The 18,867-nt window shown below is 47.1% G+C and overlaps 1 protein-coding gene across 2 annotated transcripts in view; it reads right to left on the bottom strand.

The window, feature by feature from the left end:
* Positions 1–18,867, bottom strand: part of BDKRB1 (bradykinin receptor B1) — a 33,557-nt gene that overhangs the window by 5,812 nt on the left and 8,878 nt on the right. The window contains exon 2 of one of the 2 annotated variants that reach the window (XM_070775649.1): positions 6,210–6,363. In XM_070775649.1, coding sequence (XP_070631750.1) covers positions 6,210–6,363 — 154 coding nt within the window. The remainder of the gene's footprint in view (positions 1–6,209; positions 6,364–18,867) is intronic. The other variant, XM_070775650.1, reaches the window with a different exon arrangement.

The following is an 18,867-nucleotide window of genomic DNA, read 5'->3' as shown; positions in this document are numbered from 1 at the left end:
TTGATGAGGAATTAAAAACAACTTTAGCATGTATTTTCTTTCTCTGCTGTCCTTCATCAATCAATTTTAGAAGACGTGGACTCTAAGTGCCCTAAAATGTTATTCAATTATTTGTTATAGCAGAGTTGAGAATTTTTGCTGAATTTGTTCTAAATCAATGAGGAACGCAGCACCAAACAACAGCTTCTAGAGCTTTAGCAGAGCGTAGTTAGTGAAAATGAAGCTTTATGCAGGAAATAATTGAAATGTATAGCCAAAGGAGGAAAGGAGAAAATGATCAAACTGAGAAGAGGTCAAATGACACGGAAAATTTAATTTTTGAGTTCTATAATGAGCTTTGGAATATCTCAATTTGTGGGAAGAATCTTTTCAATTGCAGAAGTTCATATTCTGTACAAAAATGAGATGAAATTGAGAAAGCCCATAATTTGCTGTATCTGAATTTGACAAAGCATTCAAAACTTTTAAGTAGCTACAACTTATTTGAAGATATGTGCTAAAAATATCTGTTGAAGGAGCTCAAATTAAGGCACCTGTGAAAATATCTGGGTTGAAATATTTACATAATTCCATATGCAAAGTATCAGACTTGAGAATAGCTTCTGCTTGGCAGGATTTGCTCAGAGTTTGTCAGATACCTCAACACCTGAAGAGAGACCATCTTCATTAAATGTATTCTGGTCCAAGAGAAGAGACAATTGAAGGTGCTTCATTTCAATTTATTAACCATAAAATTTGAAGAAAAAATTCAGGCAATTATATGAGACCATTCAAAATAATAAGACCATACTGAAAGAAAAATACATTCTTTTGAAAATGCCAGTGACATGTGAGAGTCAGGTACAAGCCTAAGAAACTGATTGCAGCACATAGATATGTACCCAAACTAATTATCTTGCTTAAAATATTTTGTAATGTTTAACATAAAGAAAATGTTTCATTTTGCTATTATATTTATGTATGTATTTAGATATTTTTGGGGAAAAACATTTAGTAGAACTACTTTATAACTCCATCAATATAATATTTATAACCTCAGATATGCAGATGACACCACCCTTATGGCAGAAAGTGAAGAGGAACTAAAGAGCCTCTTGATGAAAGTGAAAGAGGAGAGTGAAAAGTTGGCTTAAAACTCAACATTCAGAAAACGAAGATCATGGCATCTGGTCCCATCACTTCATGGGAAATAGATGGGGAAGCAGTGGAAACAGTGTCAGACTTTATATTTTTGGGCTCCAAAATCACTGCAGATGGTGACTGAAGCCATGAAATTAAGGGATGCTTACTCCTTGGAAGGAAAGTTATGTCCAACCTAGATAGCATATTGAAAAGCAGAGATATTCCTTTGCCAACAAAGGTCCCTCTAGTCAAGGCTATGGTTTTTCCTGTGGTCATGTATGGATGTGAGAGTTGGACTGTGAAGAAAGCTGAGCACCGAAGAATTGATGCTTTTGAACTGTGGTGTTGGAGAAGACTCTTGAGAGTCCCTTGGACTGCAAGGAGATCCAACCAGTCCATTCTGAAGGAGATCAGCCCTGGGATTTCTTTGGAGGGAATGATGCTGAAGCTGAAACTCCAGTACTTTGGCCACCTCATGTGAAGAGTTGACTCATTGGAAAAGACTCTGATGCTGGGAGGGATTGGGGGCAGGAGGAGAAGGGGTCGACAGAGGATGAGATGGCTGGATGGCATTACTGACTCAATGGACGTGAGTCTGGGTGAACTCCAGGAGTTGGTGATGGACAGGGAGGCCTGGCGTGCTGCGATTCATGGGGTCGAAAAGAGTCGGACACGACTGAGCGACTGAAGTGACTGACTGACTGACTGAAGCAATTTGTTAGTGTGTGTGTATATATGCATATACATTCATACATACATAGTTAAATACATAATTTTTTTGAAAATAGATTTTTTTTTCTTTTTAAATTTGGCAGTGCCAAGTCTCAGTTGTGGCATCTGGGATCTAGTTCCCTGGCAAGAGATTGAGCCTGGGATGCCTGCATAGAGAGCGTGAATTCTTAGCCACTGGATCACCAGGAAAGTCCCTGAAGATAGTTTTTAATTAGAACTACTTTATAACTGGCTTCCCTGGTGCCTCAGGTGGCAAAGAATCCACTTGCAATGCAGCAGGTGTGGGCTCAGTCCCGGCTCGGGAAGATCCCTGGAGGAGGGCATGGCTACCTACTCCAGTATTCTTGCCTGGAGAATCCCATGGACAGAGGAGCCTGGCGGGCTACACTCCATAGGGTCACACGGAGTCAGACATGACTGAAGCTACTGAGCACACACGCAAGCACTTTATAACTGTATTAATATAACTAATTCACTGGTGAATGTATATATACATATTCATACACGACTGAAGTGACTTAGACCGCATGCATGCACATATATATTGCATTGGCCAAAAAGTTTGAGTTTTTCTGTAACCTGAAAGAACTTTCTGACCAACCCAACCAATGTAATTTAATATGCATATTTTTTGAAAATAGCTTTTGATTGAACTGCTTTATAACTCCATCAATATAATACGATCATTGGAAGTGTTTTATAGTGATTTGCTATTGTAGCCACAGGAAAGCCACACACCCAGGAAACCTGACTTCTCAGGAACTTGGTGAGCACAGGCTCGCACCTCCAGCCCCCTTGTACCACACACACGGGTGGGAGCTGCCTCCTAAAACCTCCAGTGGGTGTCATGCCATTCCTTCCTGTGTGCTTCTCTGTTCACGCTGAGGAAGCTCTGTGTGCCACGGAAAGCCCGCATATCGCCTCACCACCATCTCCCCAGATGCTGGGGTGCAGAGTGAGGCCCTGGCACCAGACCTGACCCTTCACTGGCAGCCACATGGGTGATCTGTGGGCTGTGCTGGGCTTTAGGTAGCCCAATCCTGACAACTTGCCTGGGAGGAGGATGGCTGTCTGTGCCCATTGTACAAAATGAGCAAACAGAGCTGAAGAGAAGTGACTTGCCCAGGTTCACCCAGTGATGGGAGCCAGTCTGTTTTATGCATGGCTCTTCTTCCAGGCTCAGCTCAGAGTCCAGGCCTCTTTCATCCAGTGTGCTGTGACCATAAAGAGAACACACCTGGGGTCAGGGAGCCTGGGCTTAGGTCCTGGGGCCCCCAAACTGTGATTTGGGGCAAGCCAGGTAACTTCTCTGAGCCTCAGTTTGTTCATCTGTAGAATGGGAGTAACAACAATTATTATGAAGCATCATGGTGAGGATGGAATGAGATCCAGCCTGTAGAATCCCCTTGCAGGTTGCAAACCATCCAATATGAGGCTCGAATAGTGATAAACCGCACAACAACAATAATCACAGTGATGAGTACAGTAGCAATATTAGTACTACTAACGATGATGATAAGTATCCTGGTCCATCCAGTGTAAGCAGCCTCTCCTTCACGTGGGCTACTCTGCTCTTGGAACACTAGGTTAGAAAGTATCAAGAGAGCCCTTTACTGCTTTTTCAGAGCTGTGGATCAGTTCAGGGGTTACCTGGCACCCCGCATACTAAGAAACTAAGCAACTAAATTCGGAAAGCTGAGCTCTGGGAGGCCTGGTTTCTTGGCAGTGGGATTCTGATTCATCTCCAGCCTCGGAGTCTTCACCCCCAAGAGGTTTAAGAAGGAGCTGGAAGGAGGGAAGGGGTTTGTTGTGGGCACCGAGAGAGTCCCCTGATCACTCTGCTTAGCTTCTCTCCCCTTCCTCCTCCAGGTCACCTTGAACATGTGAGACAGGAGGCTGAGTCCCCTCTGAAGTGTGGGACAGTGCAGGAAAGGGTGGCCTTGGGGAGCGGTGGATGGGGCCCGGCTCCTGTGTGCTCCTCAGGGACCACAGGGTAGCAAGAAGCAGGAGCTGCCCAGGCACCACCAGACCAAAGCTGGGGCCAAACCCCAGGGATGTGGGGTTGGCAGAACAACAGTCCACAAAGATGTTCACGTCCTGGTCCCTGGGACCTGCAGATATGTCCCCTTACATGGAAGAAGGGACTTTGCAGATGGGATTAAGAACCTTGAGATGGGGAGAAGATGCTGGATTACGGAGGTGGGCTTGATGTCATCACAGGTGAAAGTGGTTCCATTTATAAGTGAAACAGGGAGGTGGGGGACGGGGTCAGAGTCAGAAAGAGATTAGAAGATGCTATGAAGATGGAGAAGGGGCCATGGGCTAAGGAACACAGGCGGCCTCTAGAAGCTGGAAAAAGCCTCCAGAGGGAGCCCAGCCCTGCCAACACCTTGACTTGAGTCCATTGCAGCTGATGTTAAAGTTCTGACCTGCAGAACGGTAAGATAACTTTGTGCTGTTTCAAGCCACCGTGCGTATGTGCTCAGTTGCTTTAGTCATGTCCGACTCTTTGCGATCCCCTGGACTGTAGTCCACCAGGCTCCTCTGTCCGTAGGATTCTCCAGGCAAGAATGCCGGAGTGGGTTGCCATGCCCTTCTCCAGGGAGTCTTTGACCCAGGGATCGCAGCTGCGCCTCTTACGTCTCCTGCCATTGGCAGGCGCGTTCTTCACCACTGGCACCCCCTGGGTTTGTGCTAATTTGTTCCAACCCCAGTTGGATACTAATACAGGGGGCAAGGCTTCACCCCGCCCAGAAAACCAGGGGCTATCACCTGTACCATCTGCAGAGACCTCTTACTTCAGCCCGAATCTGACTGGCTCAGCAGACAGCCCCCTCCATCCCAGGGGACCCGGCTGTGTCTGTGGCTGCTGCAGCCACAGCGTGAGTCTGCTCAAGCCGAGCTTATTTTCAGAAGGGCTTTACCAGCTGCTGCCCATGTTTATGTAAAGTTGGCCAGAGAGCAGAAATCTTCTTTTGTTTGCTCTGAGTTTTAGCTCTGATATTTGTCTGGCACATAGTATGTGGTCAGAATCCAGCAGCTATTGATATTATTAGTCATATTTGATCCTAATTGAAAAACTCACAAGTGATACTGGGCAAATATGTTAGAGATGACTTATTCTGTAATTTCCACCTGGTATTTTCTGAGTTCCCCACACGAAAACATTGTCATGTGCTGCTTCTTCAACAAAATAGCCTCCTTCAAATTAATTCCAGTTTCAACAGTGAGGTGACGATAAAGGCATTTGAAATACAGACATAGATATTAAAGGATGTCAACCCAGTGACAACATAAGATACTGTTTTTTTATTTTGAATTTCTCTTTAATTTTCATCTATTAATTCAGCAAGAAGCAGTTCTGAAAAATAACATCATAGCATATCATTTAGCAAAACTATTCCTCAGTTTCATGCATTTTTCTCTTCCATTTCCTTTTGATTTTCTCAAACGTTTAAAGTTGAGGGAAAATGTACTAGAATCAAAACTTCAAAAAATTGTTCAATTTTTTTTACATGATGTAATCCTTATCTTTGAATATCTATATAACAATAGACTCATATTTTCAAAGGACAATTTTTGTAAAAAATAAAAGTTTAAATATTTTATGAATAGTAAACAGATATTTAATATTCATTATATTTTCCTTTTTAAATTTTTCAAGAAGGCTTCATCTAATTTAAAAAATCATAAAACCTTGATCATGTTCCACCACAAATGGCCAGATAACACAATTTCTCTTAGTAGAGAAGTAGGCTTATTTTGTCTAATATGTTGTACCATTGTAAAATCCTTATATGTTTGTTTCTGGCTATCTCCATTTTAACAAAGTAACCAACACAACATTTCTTATAAAGTTGAACCTGTGAAGTTATCTCCCTTCCCTCCCATATTTACGTGACATAAAATACCTTGTTCAATATAAGATGCTGTTTTCAATCCACAAATAACCCAACCAGCTATTAGTGTTATGAAATTTTGTAAGTGATCCTTGGAGACCAATTTGATTTTTATAAATCAGAATTCGTAGACTGTAACTGGTCAGAGTCCACATGGGGCTCTGATGGCTGTATTCAGCCTCTACATGTTTCATGTGAGTTTGCGGTAAACAGCTGCTGGAAATAATCTCTTATTTCAAATGTCCTCTCTCCTCTCTTCTGGAAAAGCAGCTAAAACCCAAAGGAGGTATGGGATACAGGTCTCTTAAATTGATTTAAAATTATGTTTAAAAAAATACATCCAAAGAATGTTGAAAACTCTGCCAATTTAATTTGTAAAAGGAAACGTTTTTCTGAGATATGGATCTTCTATTTTACTTTTGTAAGAGAGAGAAAAAAAGATGCTCATTTACTTACTCAGGCAAAATGAAAGGGATCACAACTTCAGCTGGGCTTTCTGATGGTGAGAGCCGTCTTTGGAGATGTTTTCTGTTCTGGGAAGCACCGTGGAAGTGTGGTGGCCTTAAATTACATAACCCCCGCTCTGATGATGATGTCATTGGCTGGACTGCTGAAAAAATAAGTCTTTCAGATGGAGGAAGCAAACTGGGATTTTGAAATTAAAACTGCTTTGCACTTAGGGGCTGGCAAGCGATTACTCAGCTACCATCTCCATCTCTACTTTGTCAACATCTGGAAAGACCTGCGATCCTGCCCAAAAATGGTATAACGGTCAACCAGCCCTGGAAACACATTTTGGTATCACTGAGTCCCACAAGCCTCGCCGGGCACTGTTGGACACTGAGTGATGACTTGTTCTGTCCACACGGGGGACCTGAATGCCTGGGGTTCTGCAGCAAATTTCTTGGGAGCTGACTTGAATGCCTCCTTTTGAATTTTGATCATGAAGGGTGTGTTGCCAAGAATCCATCACTGTGGACCCCATTAAGCACACAGCGAGCCACAGAAAGCTTGACTCATGTGGTATGCAGAGCTGAGTAAGATCAGATGCACTTTCCCCTAATCCTCCCGGCAGTTCTGAAGTCCGTTTTTGATGTATATTTGCAGATGCCAAGTTGAACCATTCAGGACCTCATGTTCAGACAGAAATTTCAGGCTTTCTTTCAGAGTCAAACCTCAAGAATCTTGGGCCAAATGTCAAATACTTTTTATTTTAGCTCCTAAAAATGAAAATGCTCTTAAGCTCCCTCTCTGATGGCAGGAGAATGCCTCCACACCAGGGCTTGATTCCCACTTCTGGGGAGTGACCCCCAAATCTCAGGCCCTAGTGCTCCCCAAACCCCAGTCCTGCCTTTCGGATGCTCTGCTTGTGTTTCTTGATGTGACTGTGAACCTGGAGTGTCTGGAGCAGAAAACGTCCCCTTTGTTTTCAGAATCTGGCCTTTTTGCCGCATCTCCTTTTTCTGATAATGACGTCTCAGTGGGGACAAACTGCACTTGCGAACTTGCCAGCAGTTTTCCCACATCGCCAGACATCTTAAACTTGTGGAGGCAGGTTTTGTAGTTTTTTTTTTTTTTTAAGGGACACTCCATGAAGCAGATGTGTATTTTCAGGAGGAAGCTGGAATCTATCTCTGGGGAAAGACCTTCGTGTCAGGAAAGGTTTGAGACTATAAAGTCCCGAGGATGCCTGTCATCATTTTGGGGTAGATTTTGACCAGAGGAAGTTCCCCAAATCCCAGTGCTTCCTGATTAGTAACGTAAATCGGGGTCTCACCTGCCAGCCCTCCTAGCCACAGAGGGTGGTTAGTTTTTTCTCCCTTTGCTATGTGTTTAGACAGGACTGTTTCTGAGAAGCATCTGGTCTCAGGAGATGTCCACCTGCTCCAGCACAGGGGTACCCACAAGAGATGATGACACCAGTCTTGCCCGGAGGTGGGGCTTGCAGGCCCGGATGTGGCTTCATCTCATGCCAAGGACGGACCGTGGGAAATGGCCTGTGTATGGCAGGGCCACATGGCCGGGACTCTCAGTGTGTCACAGGCATTAGAGAAGGCCGAGTAAGTGGCCCTGTGGCCCCAAGGTCTTGGGGACTCCACCCATGTGTGTGATGAAAAGTTTTCTAAAAAAAAAAAAAAGGATGCTCCCACAGTCACTCGCTTGCAATGCAAAAAGGGAAGTGGATTTCCCAGGAAGACAGGATTTCCTTCTGCCTCTAGGGCTGTGGGGTGCGGGAGCCTGAATTCTGAGTACAGGATGCAAGAACCCCACGTGTTGGAAGGGACCACGGATTGCTGGAATGTGGAGAAGATGGGAGGAGGCTGACAGTGGTGTGGCAGGGCCCTAGTGTGAGCTGCTCGGGGTGAAAGCCCCCTGGGTACTGGGACCTTGTGGGTATAGGTGTAGGTATTCATAAAAGCAACAGATAGAAATCATAAATACTAGTTTACATGGCTGACATGGAGACATCCTCACAGATATCCAAGATAAGTATAGGTAACCCATCCCTTAAAGGTCATAAAATTAATGTACATCCATGTTTACTAAAAAATAATTAGCCCCCATTTCATAAACCATAGAAATCACAATCCTCTGATCATTATATCAGAAGAATAAAGAATGCTTCAGAATTCCTGTAGTCTGTATTCTGATCAAGAATCATGCAGTGGATTGTGAAAGGCTTTGTTTAGACTGTTTGTGAACTTAATATACATTAATTAATAAAACTGACTTTTAATGTGCTCAGTCATGTCCGGCTCTGTGACCCCATAGACCGTAGCCCGCCAGGCTCCTCTGTCCGTGGGATTCTCCAGGCAAGAATGGGTTGCCATGCCATTCTCCAGGGGATCTTCCTGACCCAGGGATGGAATTCATATCTCTAGTGTCTCCTGCATTGGCAGGTGGGTCACTGATGCCACTGATGCCACCTGGGAAGCCCCTAAAATTATTTTAACAGGTTTAAAACGATTATTGTAACCAATTTAAAATGATTGATTACAATAAGGGATTTCCCTGGTGGTCCAGTGACCACCAGTGGTTAAGAATCTGCCTTCCAAGGCAGGGTACGCAGGTCTGATCCTTGGTAGGGAAACCAAGATCCTACATGCTGCAGAGCAACTAAACCCGCGTGCTGCAGCTGAGACCCGATGCAACCAATAAATAATTTTTTTTTTAAGTCATTACAACAGATACCATCTTAAGGCACAAAGAGGCGGCCGGTGGAAGACCCAGGGCTGCAGTCCACAAACAGAGGATAGCCCGGCCAGCTGGGTGGTCAGATGACCTTCCCTGGGATTGTCCTTAATGCTAACATGGAGGGACCCCAGGCAGGTACGGTGGGCTCAGAAGACATTCGAAGCAGATTCAAGGAAAGGATGAGCTGGAGTTCGAGGTTGGGGACACACAGGTCATGTTCCCACCGTGACATCAAGTGTCACTTTCCAGCTCTTCAGCAGCTAAACCTTGGAGTCACTGGTCTCTTCTCCTTTCTAGTCAAATCCAGCAGCTTCTTCAAGGTCAAAGACTGGTATATTTCACCCAGCACATCTCTACGAATGACAACTATATGCTAAGCATCTGGGGTGGGGGTCCCCATTCAGTTCTTACAACGTCCAGCATCTCTCTGACTGTCTCCACTGCAGATAAAGAAAGGAAAAGCACCACGGCGCAGCTTCCCGCCGGGATGAAAGGCAGTGCTCTCGTTTCCGTCCAGCTAGCGCGCTTCACCCCACCCGAGCATTCCTTCCCATCTGAGTTTTAAACACTCCTGCAATCAACAAGTCTGCAGCAAAGAACCCCAAACCAATCCCCTTGCTTTATGATTTTTCTCCTTTCAGTCTATTCTTGGGCGAGATGAATATTCCAGAAGCACTTAGATTTTGTCACTTCACCGGCCCAACTGTTTGGAATGCACAGGCTCCTTATTGGTCCTGCTGTATCGCCTGGAGCCAACCTTGACCTGGGTCTTGTTCCAGCTGACAGGGGTGTCCCATGGACCTAGTACATCTGGACTCGCCTACCTGTGAGCATTCGCTAGAAATCACATCCCAGTCCTCTGTCTCTGCTTCAAGTCCATCCATCACTCAAATCCCACTGTAACCTTTGCTCCTCTGTGAGCACAGGTCTGGTCGCGTTTCCTCCTGTCCTGCAAACATGTAGGGAGCAGCTCCCTGGGGCCAAGTGCAAGCTGGGAGCCAAAGGCAGAGGAGACGGCTCAGTGTCCACCCTGGGTTGTTCACGCTCACACGGATAAGGCAGGCGTGCAAGAGACACTTGCAGCCAAGTGTGGCAAGCGTCACGGTAGAAGAGAACCCAACTGTAGCACCGGGGGTGGGAGGGCAGGAGGGGTGGGGTCAGAGTAAGGGGTCATGATGTCAGGCGGATACAAATAAAATCCTCCATGTAGGTTTACCAAAGCACAAAGACCCGGAAATCTACGGGGAGACAGCTACCCACCTGTGTGTCCTGGGCATTCAGGCAGCCACAGGCGCTGCCCTGGCCTGAGTTCATGGCCATTTAGAAGCCAAAGGCTCTGGGCACCGGTCACCCTGCAGAGAAAACTCTGCCAGGACAGGGGTGCCGTGGACCAGGAATGTTTAAGAAAATCCACAGAAAACTCTCCATCCCCACGTTGGCCTTGCTCGAGGAGATCAGGTTCTCTTAGCTGGGCAGTGGGCTTACCAGACCCTCGTCTTAGGGAAGCTGGGAGGATCCCAGGAGCTAACATAGCCCAGACCTGGCATGTGCTGGCATTCAGGAAGCCTCCCAGGGCAGCACTCGGAAGGGCCTGGCCAGAGGGGGCCGGCTATGCTCCTGTGTGTTGGAAAGCTGAAGTCGGACCATGGCGTGTCCTGTCTCAGGCCCAGGAGGACACTAAGATTGGACAGAGGTCCTCAAGGCCACGGTGGCCCGCCCCCTGCTGCATTTCTGAGTGCCCCTCTCACTGTCTCTGCCTGCTCCCTGGCATCCTTGCTCTGTATTTTTTTTAAGATTTTTTTTTTTCATGTGGACCATTTCTTAAAGTCTTTATTGAATTTGATATAATATTCATTCTCTTTTGTTTTGGCTTTTTGGCCAGGAAGCATATGGGATCTTAGCTCTCCAACCAGGTATCAAATCCACAACCCCTGCATTGGAGGGCCAAGTCTTAACCACTGGCCCACCAGGGAAGTTCTTTCCTCACTGTCTTGAATAAGCCACTCGTCTCCTACCTCAGGACCTTTGCACTGGCCAGTCTCTCTGGCTGGAGTGCCCTTCTCATTGGGACCTGCATGCTCACTCCCTCAGGTCCTTGTGGTCCGCACACACCCACCCTTATCAGACAACCCCTCCCTGAAATATCCCTCCTCCACTTGCCTGGCTTCACTGTTTGTTACAGTGGCTATCATCACCTGGTTCAATTCATCTGTTTATCTTTTACTTCCTCTTTCTCTCACCAGAATGTGAGCTGCGTCCAGCAAAGGGTTTATTGCTTTTGATTAAAGTCATGTTCACAACTCCTACAACAGGGCTCACGTGCTTAATAAATTTTGCTGAATGACTTCATAAACCTATTTATTGTGTTGGCCAGAAAATTCATTTGAGTTTTCTGCAACATCTCACAGAAAAACCCAAATACACTTCTTGGATGACACAATATTTATATACAAGAATATCAACAGCTTGCCTGTATATCAACATATATGTCCCAAATTACGGTGGGTGCCAGGCCCTTTGTGGGCACTGGAGAGACCGAGATGAACAAAGCCCTCACTGGTTCCATAAACAGCTCTTGGTCTGGCTGAGGACAAAGACAGACAGACACCTGGGGACTATCCTTTGCAGAATGCAAAGTGGCAATGAAGTGCCAAAGTTCCGTGAGTGTCAAGACTGAAAGGATTTAATTCTGCTCAGGGGAGAGCTGGGAAAATTCATGGGGGAGGGATATTTGAGCTGGGTTTTGAGAGATGAATAGGAGTGTGGATGGCAGGCAAGCTGAGAAAACCACTGTAGAAGAAAGGACCCACAGGCATATCATAAATGCCCAGATACACCAGAGGTATTTGTGGAAGACTCACCTGGAACTTGGAGCCAGAAAACCCAATTCTAACCCCTACCTCTGTTCTACCCCATTTACTTATTCTTTCTGTGAGATCTCATAGGTCCTACGCTGGGGCAGGCCCTGTGCAGGTGGCCCCTAAAGGCTCTTGGTTTGAGCAGAGAAGGAAATTAAACAGTTTTAGAGGGACTTCCCTGGTAGTAGAGTAGATGGGAGTCTGCTTGCCAATGCAGGGTACACGGGTTCGATCCCTGCTCCAGGAGGATCCCACATGCCTCAGAGCAGCTGGGCCCATGCGCCACAACTACTGAGTCTGTGCTCTGGAGCCTGGGGACTGCAACCACTGAGACCATGGGCTGAGCCACTGAAGCCCGTGCACCCAGGGCCCATGCAACGGGAGAGGCCACTGCGATGAGAGGCCTGCGCACCACAGCTAGAGAGTGGTCCCTGCTCACTGCAACTAGAGAGAAGCCACACATGACCGCTACGATCCAGCAGAACCAAAACCAAATAAATAATACAAGAAAACAGTTTTGGATCTGAGAGAGTGGGTACAGAGGGGGAGGCTGTGCACTTGCCAGACTCTCCGAAGAGAACTGGGGGACCCAGACTGTCCTGGGCACGCTCTGACCCTCGGTTTCTTCATCTGAGACGGTGCCCTGACTACTTTGAGAGCTGTCTTAAAGATCACACATGTGCGTGAAAACTGTCAATATCACATTATATAGATGTTCACAGGATAAGATGAGTGCGTGTATGCTGATGTAGCGTTTCCCAGTTTTATGACTTTTCTCTGTGTAATCTTTGGGAAAGGACCAGTCAACCTAGATGCCTAACTGATCCACATGCATTGCAAAAAAATAGGGGCATGAAGTATCAGGTTGGCCAAAATTTAGGAAGGTTTTTCCATAAGAAGTTCCCTAATGAACATTTTCGCCCAACCAATACATTCCTTTTCCTTAAAAACCCTGGAGTAGAAAATGGCAACCCACTCCAGTATTCTTGCCTGGCAAATTCCATGGACAGAGTAGCCTGGTGGGCTACAGTCCTTAGGGTTGCAAAGAGTGAGACATGACTGACCACACGTTCACGTTCATTCCTTAAAAACCAGGAGTACTCATTTGATGTTTTTAATGGAGACAGAGTTGATGTTGTGAGTGTTTATCTTTAACATAGATCATGTTGGTCCCCATAACTGGGGATGCTTCTCTGTGCTGCGAAACTCTGTGTACAGGCGAACTGAATGCTAAAGAGAATTTTCACCTTTTCTGCAAGACTCAGGGTCATCCTTGACAGACCAGCAGACAGAGAAAACCACCTGTGATTTTAACTGTGATGAGTTCTAGAAAGAAACAGCTCAGGATGTAGTGTTCCACAAAACAGAGAGGGTGTGAGGGTTCATCCTGAGGGAGGTCAGGGAGGCAGGGGGAAAACTGGGAGAAAGAAGAGAAACCAATTGTAGAGTTGGAGGAGCTCAGTGTGGGCAGAGGGAATGGCATAAGCAAAGGTCCTGAGGCTGCAACAGCCTGATGTGCATGAGGAACTGAAGAAGCAAGCGTAGAAAGTTGAACCGCTGGAGAGGAGGTGAACAGTGGCAGGGCCAGCCGAGACAGAGCCTTGAGTTCAGAGTTTGACAGAGCCTTGTTGAGTTCAGAGTTTCCCAGGTCTATGGCATTGCAGGTTGCAGGGGGTCCAAGGGATCAGGACCTGCAAAAGTGAAGGGAAGGAAGAAGGATTGGACAAAGGGAGAAGTGAGCTATGGGGAGTCTTAAGAGAAGCCTCTACAGACCCACGAAAATTCCTGGATGGGATGACCCTTCAGAGCTCTCTGAGTTGGGGCAGGAGGGCTGGGCTTCCCTCCTTCTCTCAGCCATTGGATGAAGGATTCTCTGGAAGATGGCCTGATCTTGGGTGAAGAAGGGCTTTAATTGAGCAGCATCTCAGCAGCTGGAGTAGCAGCTCCTTCATTCCTTAAAGAGTGTCAGGATGGCACATCCCCCAGAAACAAGAAGCCACCAAAGGGTTTTAAACATTTGGAAAGGTCACCCTAGCTCCTGTGTGGCTAGAAGGGTTTAAGGCTGGAAGAGGAACCAGAGGTGAGGATGGATTTGCGATGTTCTTTGGAGGTAGAACCAGGAGAACCTGGCGTTGAATGAGGAAGAGGGAAGCATCAGAGATTTTTCTAGAGGTGACTGGGTGGTACCACTTATGGGGATGGGGAAGATGAAGGCAGGAATGTGGTTCTTACAAAGACAGTCAAAAGGCTGGTTTTGGACTTAAGTTGAAAGTGAAAGTGTTAGTGGCTCAGTCGTGTCTGACTCTTTGCGACCCCATGGACTGCAGCTTGCCAGGCTTCCTTGTCCTTCACTCTCTCCTTGAGTTTGCTCAAACTCATGCCATTGAGTCAGTGATGCCATCCAACCATCTGATCCTCCGTCACCCCCTTCTCCTCTTGACTTCAATCTTTCCCAGCATCAGGGTCTTTTCCAATGAGTACGTAAATAATAACATCAAAATAGCTTAAACGTTGGAAGGGGAGCCCTGCAGCTATAGGAGAAAATGGGGGTCAGTACTGAGTGGAAGAGGAAGAATTTGGGCAACTAATGGGGAGCGGGTAAGGCATCAAAGGAGAGTTTCTCTTCTTCCGTGATGGATCTGAAGGGGGAGGGCTCTGACTACCCTGAAGGCCATTCAGTAGTCAAGATGTCAGCGGTCTCATTGCTTTATCCTCCTCTAAGGGGACCAGACTTTGTGAAAGAATCTGATTCCAAAGCAAGACCCCAGTCCTTGAGGTCTGGTGGGGAAATCTGGGTGGGCACGTCTGGCCAACAAGTCACCTTGAAGGGGTTTAAATCCCAGCTCCATCCCTGGTGAACTGGGTGAACTTGGGTCATTTCCTATACCACCTCCTGGGGGCTCAGTCTCTTTATTTTTTCTGGATTTTTAAAACCATTTTTAAAAATTAAAGTATAACTAATTTACAATATTGTGTTAGTTTTAAGTGTACAGTAAAGTGATTCAGTTTTATCACACATATATATATATGATTCAGGTATATATAATTATTTTTTAGATTCTTTTCCATTATAGATTATTATAAGATATTGAATATAGTTCCCTGTGCTATACAGTAGGTCCTTGTTTATCTATTTTATATACAGTAGAGGGATGTGTAATCCAAAGCTCCTAGTTTATCTACCCCCTCACCTGCCTTGGAGCCTCAGTCTCTTAATCTGTGAAGTGGGCCTCTTCTCCAAGTTTGGGGATCACAGGAGATGATGGTGACACAGTGGCCCTTGACCAGGAGCTGCTGGGAGTGGCTCTGATTTTATCACTTGCCTGTCGCACGGGCCAGTGGTAGCTTGAGAATGGGAAGGCTTTGTAAGGTCCACCGTCTCTGCCAGGACTGGGGGAGGAACCAGCAGGGGTGCCCGGCTGCCCACTGAGCGGGCCGTGCAGTGACTCCGCGTGCAGGGAGGTGTTCAGAGGAGCCTCAGAGCTCATCTTGGGCCATCTTTCAGGCTTGTTGATAAACAACCTCCCACCAAGGTGGGCTTGCCACAGAGCTGCCGGGAAGCCGGGAGCCAGGCCCTGTGGCTACTTCTTAACCTGGGCTGAGGCTCCTGGAATCGCCTGCCTTTTGAGGAAGGAGGAGAGAAACGGGGCAGTCCCGATGGTGGGTCAGCAGAGACGGGGTGTGGAGGCCTATGGCACACTCGCTCTGGGGTCTGGGCCAGCCCCCAGCACACTACAGTACCTTGAGGGAGGCCTCAGTATCTTCCCCGTAAAGACATCTCTGAAATTCTGTAAGATGCTGCATCCCATTCGTTCTTAGGAAACTTCTATCACAAGCTAGCACCGCTGGCCCACAGGAAACCTGGAGAGTGTCCGTTTCTCGCCTCCTATTGCTGGGGAAGGGCTTTGCGTCAACGGGGACCAGCATCTCTATGGTGAGCACTCTCTCAGAGCTGTGAAAACACCTGCAACTGGTCTCCTACAGCGGCTGGAGTGAGGTACCATGTGCGGGGAGGCTTAAAGGAGCAGGAATTTGTTCTCTTGCACGGCAGGAGGCCAGAAGTCCACAGTCAAGGCATTGGCAGGCTTGGTTCCTCCTGGAGGGTTGGAGGGGGAGTCTGTCCTCTGCCTTTGCCCGGCTTCTGGTGGCAATCCTGACATTCCATCGCTCCAGTCTCTGCTTCCAACCTCTCCCATCTCTGTGTCTCTGTGGACCCTCTTCTCTCCTCATCAGGACTCTAGTCATTGGATTTAGGGCCCATCCTCATCCAGGATGAGAATGAAAGTGTAAAGTGTTAGTCGCTCAGTCGCGTCCATCTCTTTTCAACCTCATGGACTGCAGCCCGCTAGGCACCTCTGTCCATGGAATTTTCCATGCAAGAACACTGGAGTGGGTTGCCATTTCCTTCTCCAGGGGGTCTTTCTGACCCAGCGACCAAACCTGGGTCTCCCTCATTGCAGGCAGATTCTTTACCATCTGAGCCACCAGGGAAGGGTCTTCCACAAAGACCTTATCCCCCAGTAAGATAATATTCTAATGTTCCAAGTGGATGTGAATTTGGGGAAGGAAGGAGACACTAACCTTCACAACACCTAAATCCTCATTTTATAGGCAAAACCCTCCAGAAGCTCAGATAAGTTAACCGATTTTCTCCAAACCCTCACAGGCAAGAAATCACAGGGTTGGTGCATGGATAAGGGCTCTGACTCCAAGTCCAGAGCAGTCTCTGCCAAGTTGGGGCCTCCCTTTACAGTTTCCAAAGCCTCCTTTCTAGAGTCAGTAGCTCTGCATGACATAGGTATACTTATTGTACTGTCTGCCCACTTCACAGATGAGAAAACCGAGGCCAAAGGCCAGTGTGGGGGAAATGAGTTGCGTGGTTTGTCAGGATCACATGGTGAATAGGTGGCATGGCAGGGACTCGAGGCCTGGCCTGCACGATTCTTCCCCTACAATCCAACATTATATCTCCGTGTAGGCTCAGTAAAAGAAGCCAGGCACAAAAGGCACACAGTGTGTGATTCCAGCTCCATGAAATGTCCAGAACTGACAAATTTAGAGACAGAGAGAAAACCAGTGGCTTCCAGAGGTGGTAGGGAGGAAGTGACTGCTAATGGGTGTGGAGGGAGGAAGGCAATCTGGAATTAGAGGGCAGTGATGGTTACACAACGCTGTGAATTCACTAAAAGCCACTGGAATGAGCAAGGCATGGAAATCTTATCTCAGTAAATATCTCATTGTACGGTGTCAACCACCTGCCTCTGGGGAGGCGATTCTGCAGGAAGCAAGAACTCACAAGCCCCAGAAGACACAAAGTCTGTTTATTGGGGCAGAAATAGCCCAAGCTGAGGCTCGGATACCTTTCATGCATGAAGGCACCTCGGGAGCATCCTCTGTGACAAAATTTGCATCCACCTGCCAAGTCACAAACACACCAAGAGCAGGCTGGCTTCTGAGCACCTTCTTGAAGAACCACGTGGCCTGAGCAGGTTATTTCCTGTTTCCACATCCTGAACCAGCAATGGGACAGGCACCTGCCTACCTGAGTGGTCATGAAAGTCAAGTCTAAAAAGAGCTCAGCGATGGATAAACCACAAGGTCCTATTGTAGCACACAGGGAACTATATTCGATATCCTGTAGTTAACCACAGCAGCAAAGAAAAAGTAAATAAGAGCTCAGTAGAGGGTGAGATATTTGCGTGGGGCCCCTTGAACCTCAGCCAAAAACCCACAAACAAACCATTAAACTTTCAGCCATGGCTATTGCTAAACTGTGACCTGCTTGCTCAACTTGGACCCCTACATCCTCCCGGGGCTTGGCGAGAGGTCAGGGCTGTGTGAGGCTCTGCAGAAGCCTAGGGATGGAGGAACTAGGAAGTGATGGAATATGTTACTGGAGTCTACAGATGGAGTCTGCACTTCCGAATCATAAGCGGCTTCATCACTGCTGGGAGCCGGCATCGCCAGCATTAGTTTCCATCAAGGCACCTGGCAGATGACAGACAGTCTGAAACTCTGGGCACTGGGCCCTCACCCTTTCTGGCCAGGGCAGACTCAGGACCTGGATCTATTGCTTGCTTCTGAGTCCACCAGACACCCACCTGGAGTTCTCCCCAGTGTATCAGCTCTCTGGGGGCCAAGAGGGGTCAGGAGATGAGAGCCGGTCTTGCTACCTGGCTGGGAGCAGAGGGAGGTGGGAGGGCAGCTTTCTGACCTTGTTTCTACCTGCTCAGAGCCCTGCTCAGACCCCCGGATCCCAGACTTTCTTGAGTCACGCCCCATTTGTGAACAAAGTCCCTCGATGAGTGAGCGCCCTTGCACACTTGTGGGCAGCTTTCTCCAAGCTCAAGGTCCCATTGGGGTCCAGGCAGGGAGGGAAGTGTGGGCACCAGAGGGGGAATGGAATACCTGCCAGACACTTGTGTCCAACATGGATTGAGGATAGGGAATGAGCCAGGGACTGAGGAGAGGGAAAGAGGCAAGTCAGGGGCCAGCTAATGAAGGGTCTTGTGAGACTCGTTTTGGAAGTGGAACTTTATCCCAAGAGTGTTGGGACACTACCTCAACACAAATCAGCCATAGGTAGACATACGGCCCCTTCCTCGGGCACCTCCCTCCCATCTCCCTCTCCATCACACCCCTCTAGGTTGATACAGAGCCCCTGTTTGAGTTCCCTGAGACCTACAGCAAATTCCCATTGGCTGTCTATTTTACAAACGGTAAGTTTCCATGTTACTCTCTCCATACATCTCACCCTCTCCTCCCCTCTCCCCATGTCCATAAGACTGTTCACTATGTCTGTTTCTCCATTGCTGCCCTGTGAATAAATTCTTCAGTGCCATTTTTCTAGATTCCATATATATGCATTAGTATATGATATTTATCTTTCTCTTTCTGACTTACTTCACTCTGTATAATAGGCTCTAGGTTCAAGAACTGACTCAAATGTGTTCCTTTTCATGGCTGAGTAATACTCCATTGTGTATATGTACCACCACTTCTTTATCCATTCATCTGTTGATGGATGTCTAAGTCGTTTCCATGTTCTAGCTATTGTAAAT

The sequence above is a fragment of the Bos indicus genome, chromosome 21 (assembly GCF_029378745.1).
Source record: "Bos indicus isolate NIAB-ARS_2022 breed Sahiwal x Tharparkar chromosome 21, NIAB-ARS_B.indTharparkar_mat_pri_1.0, whole genome shotgun sequence".
Lineage (NCBI taxonomy): Eukaryota > Metazoa > Chordata > Mammalia > Artiodactyla > Bovidae > Bos > Bos indicus.
Note: the sequence above shows the minus strand (reverse complement) of the source record. Positions and strands in the feature narration are given on the sequence as shown.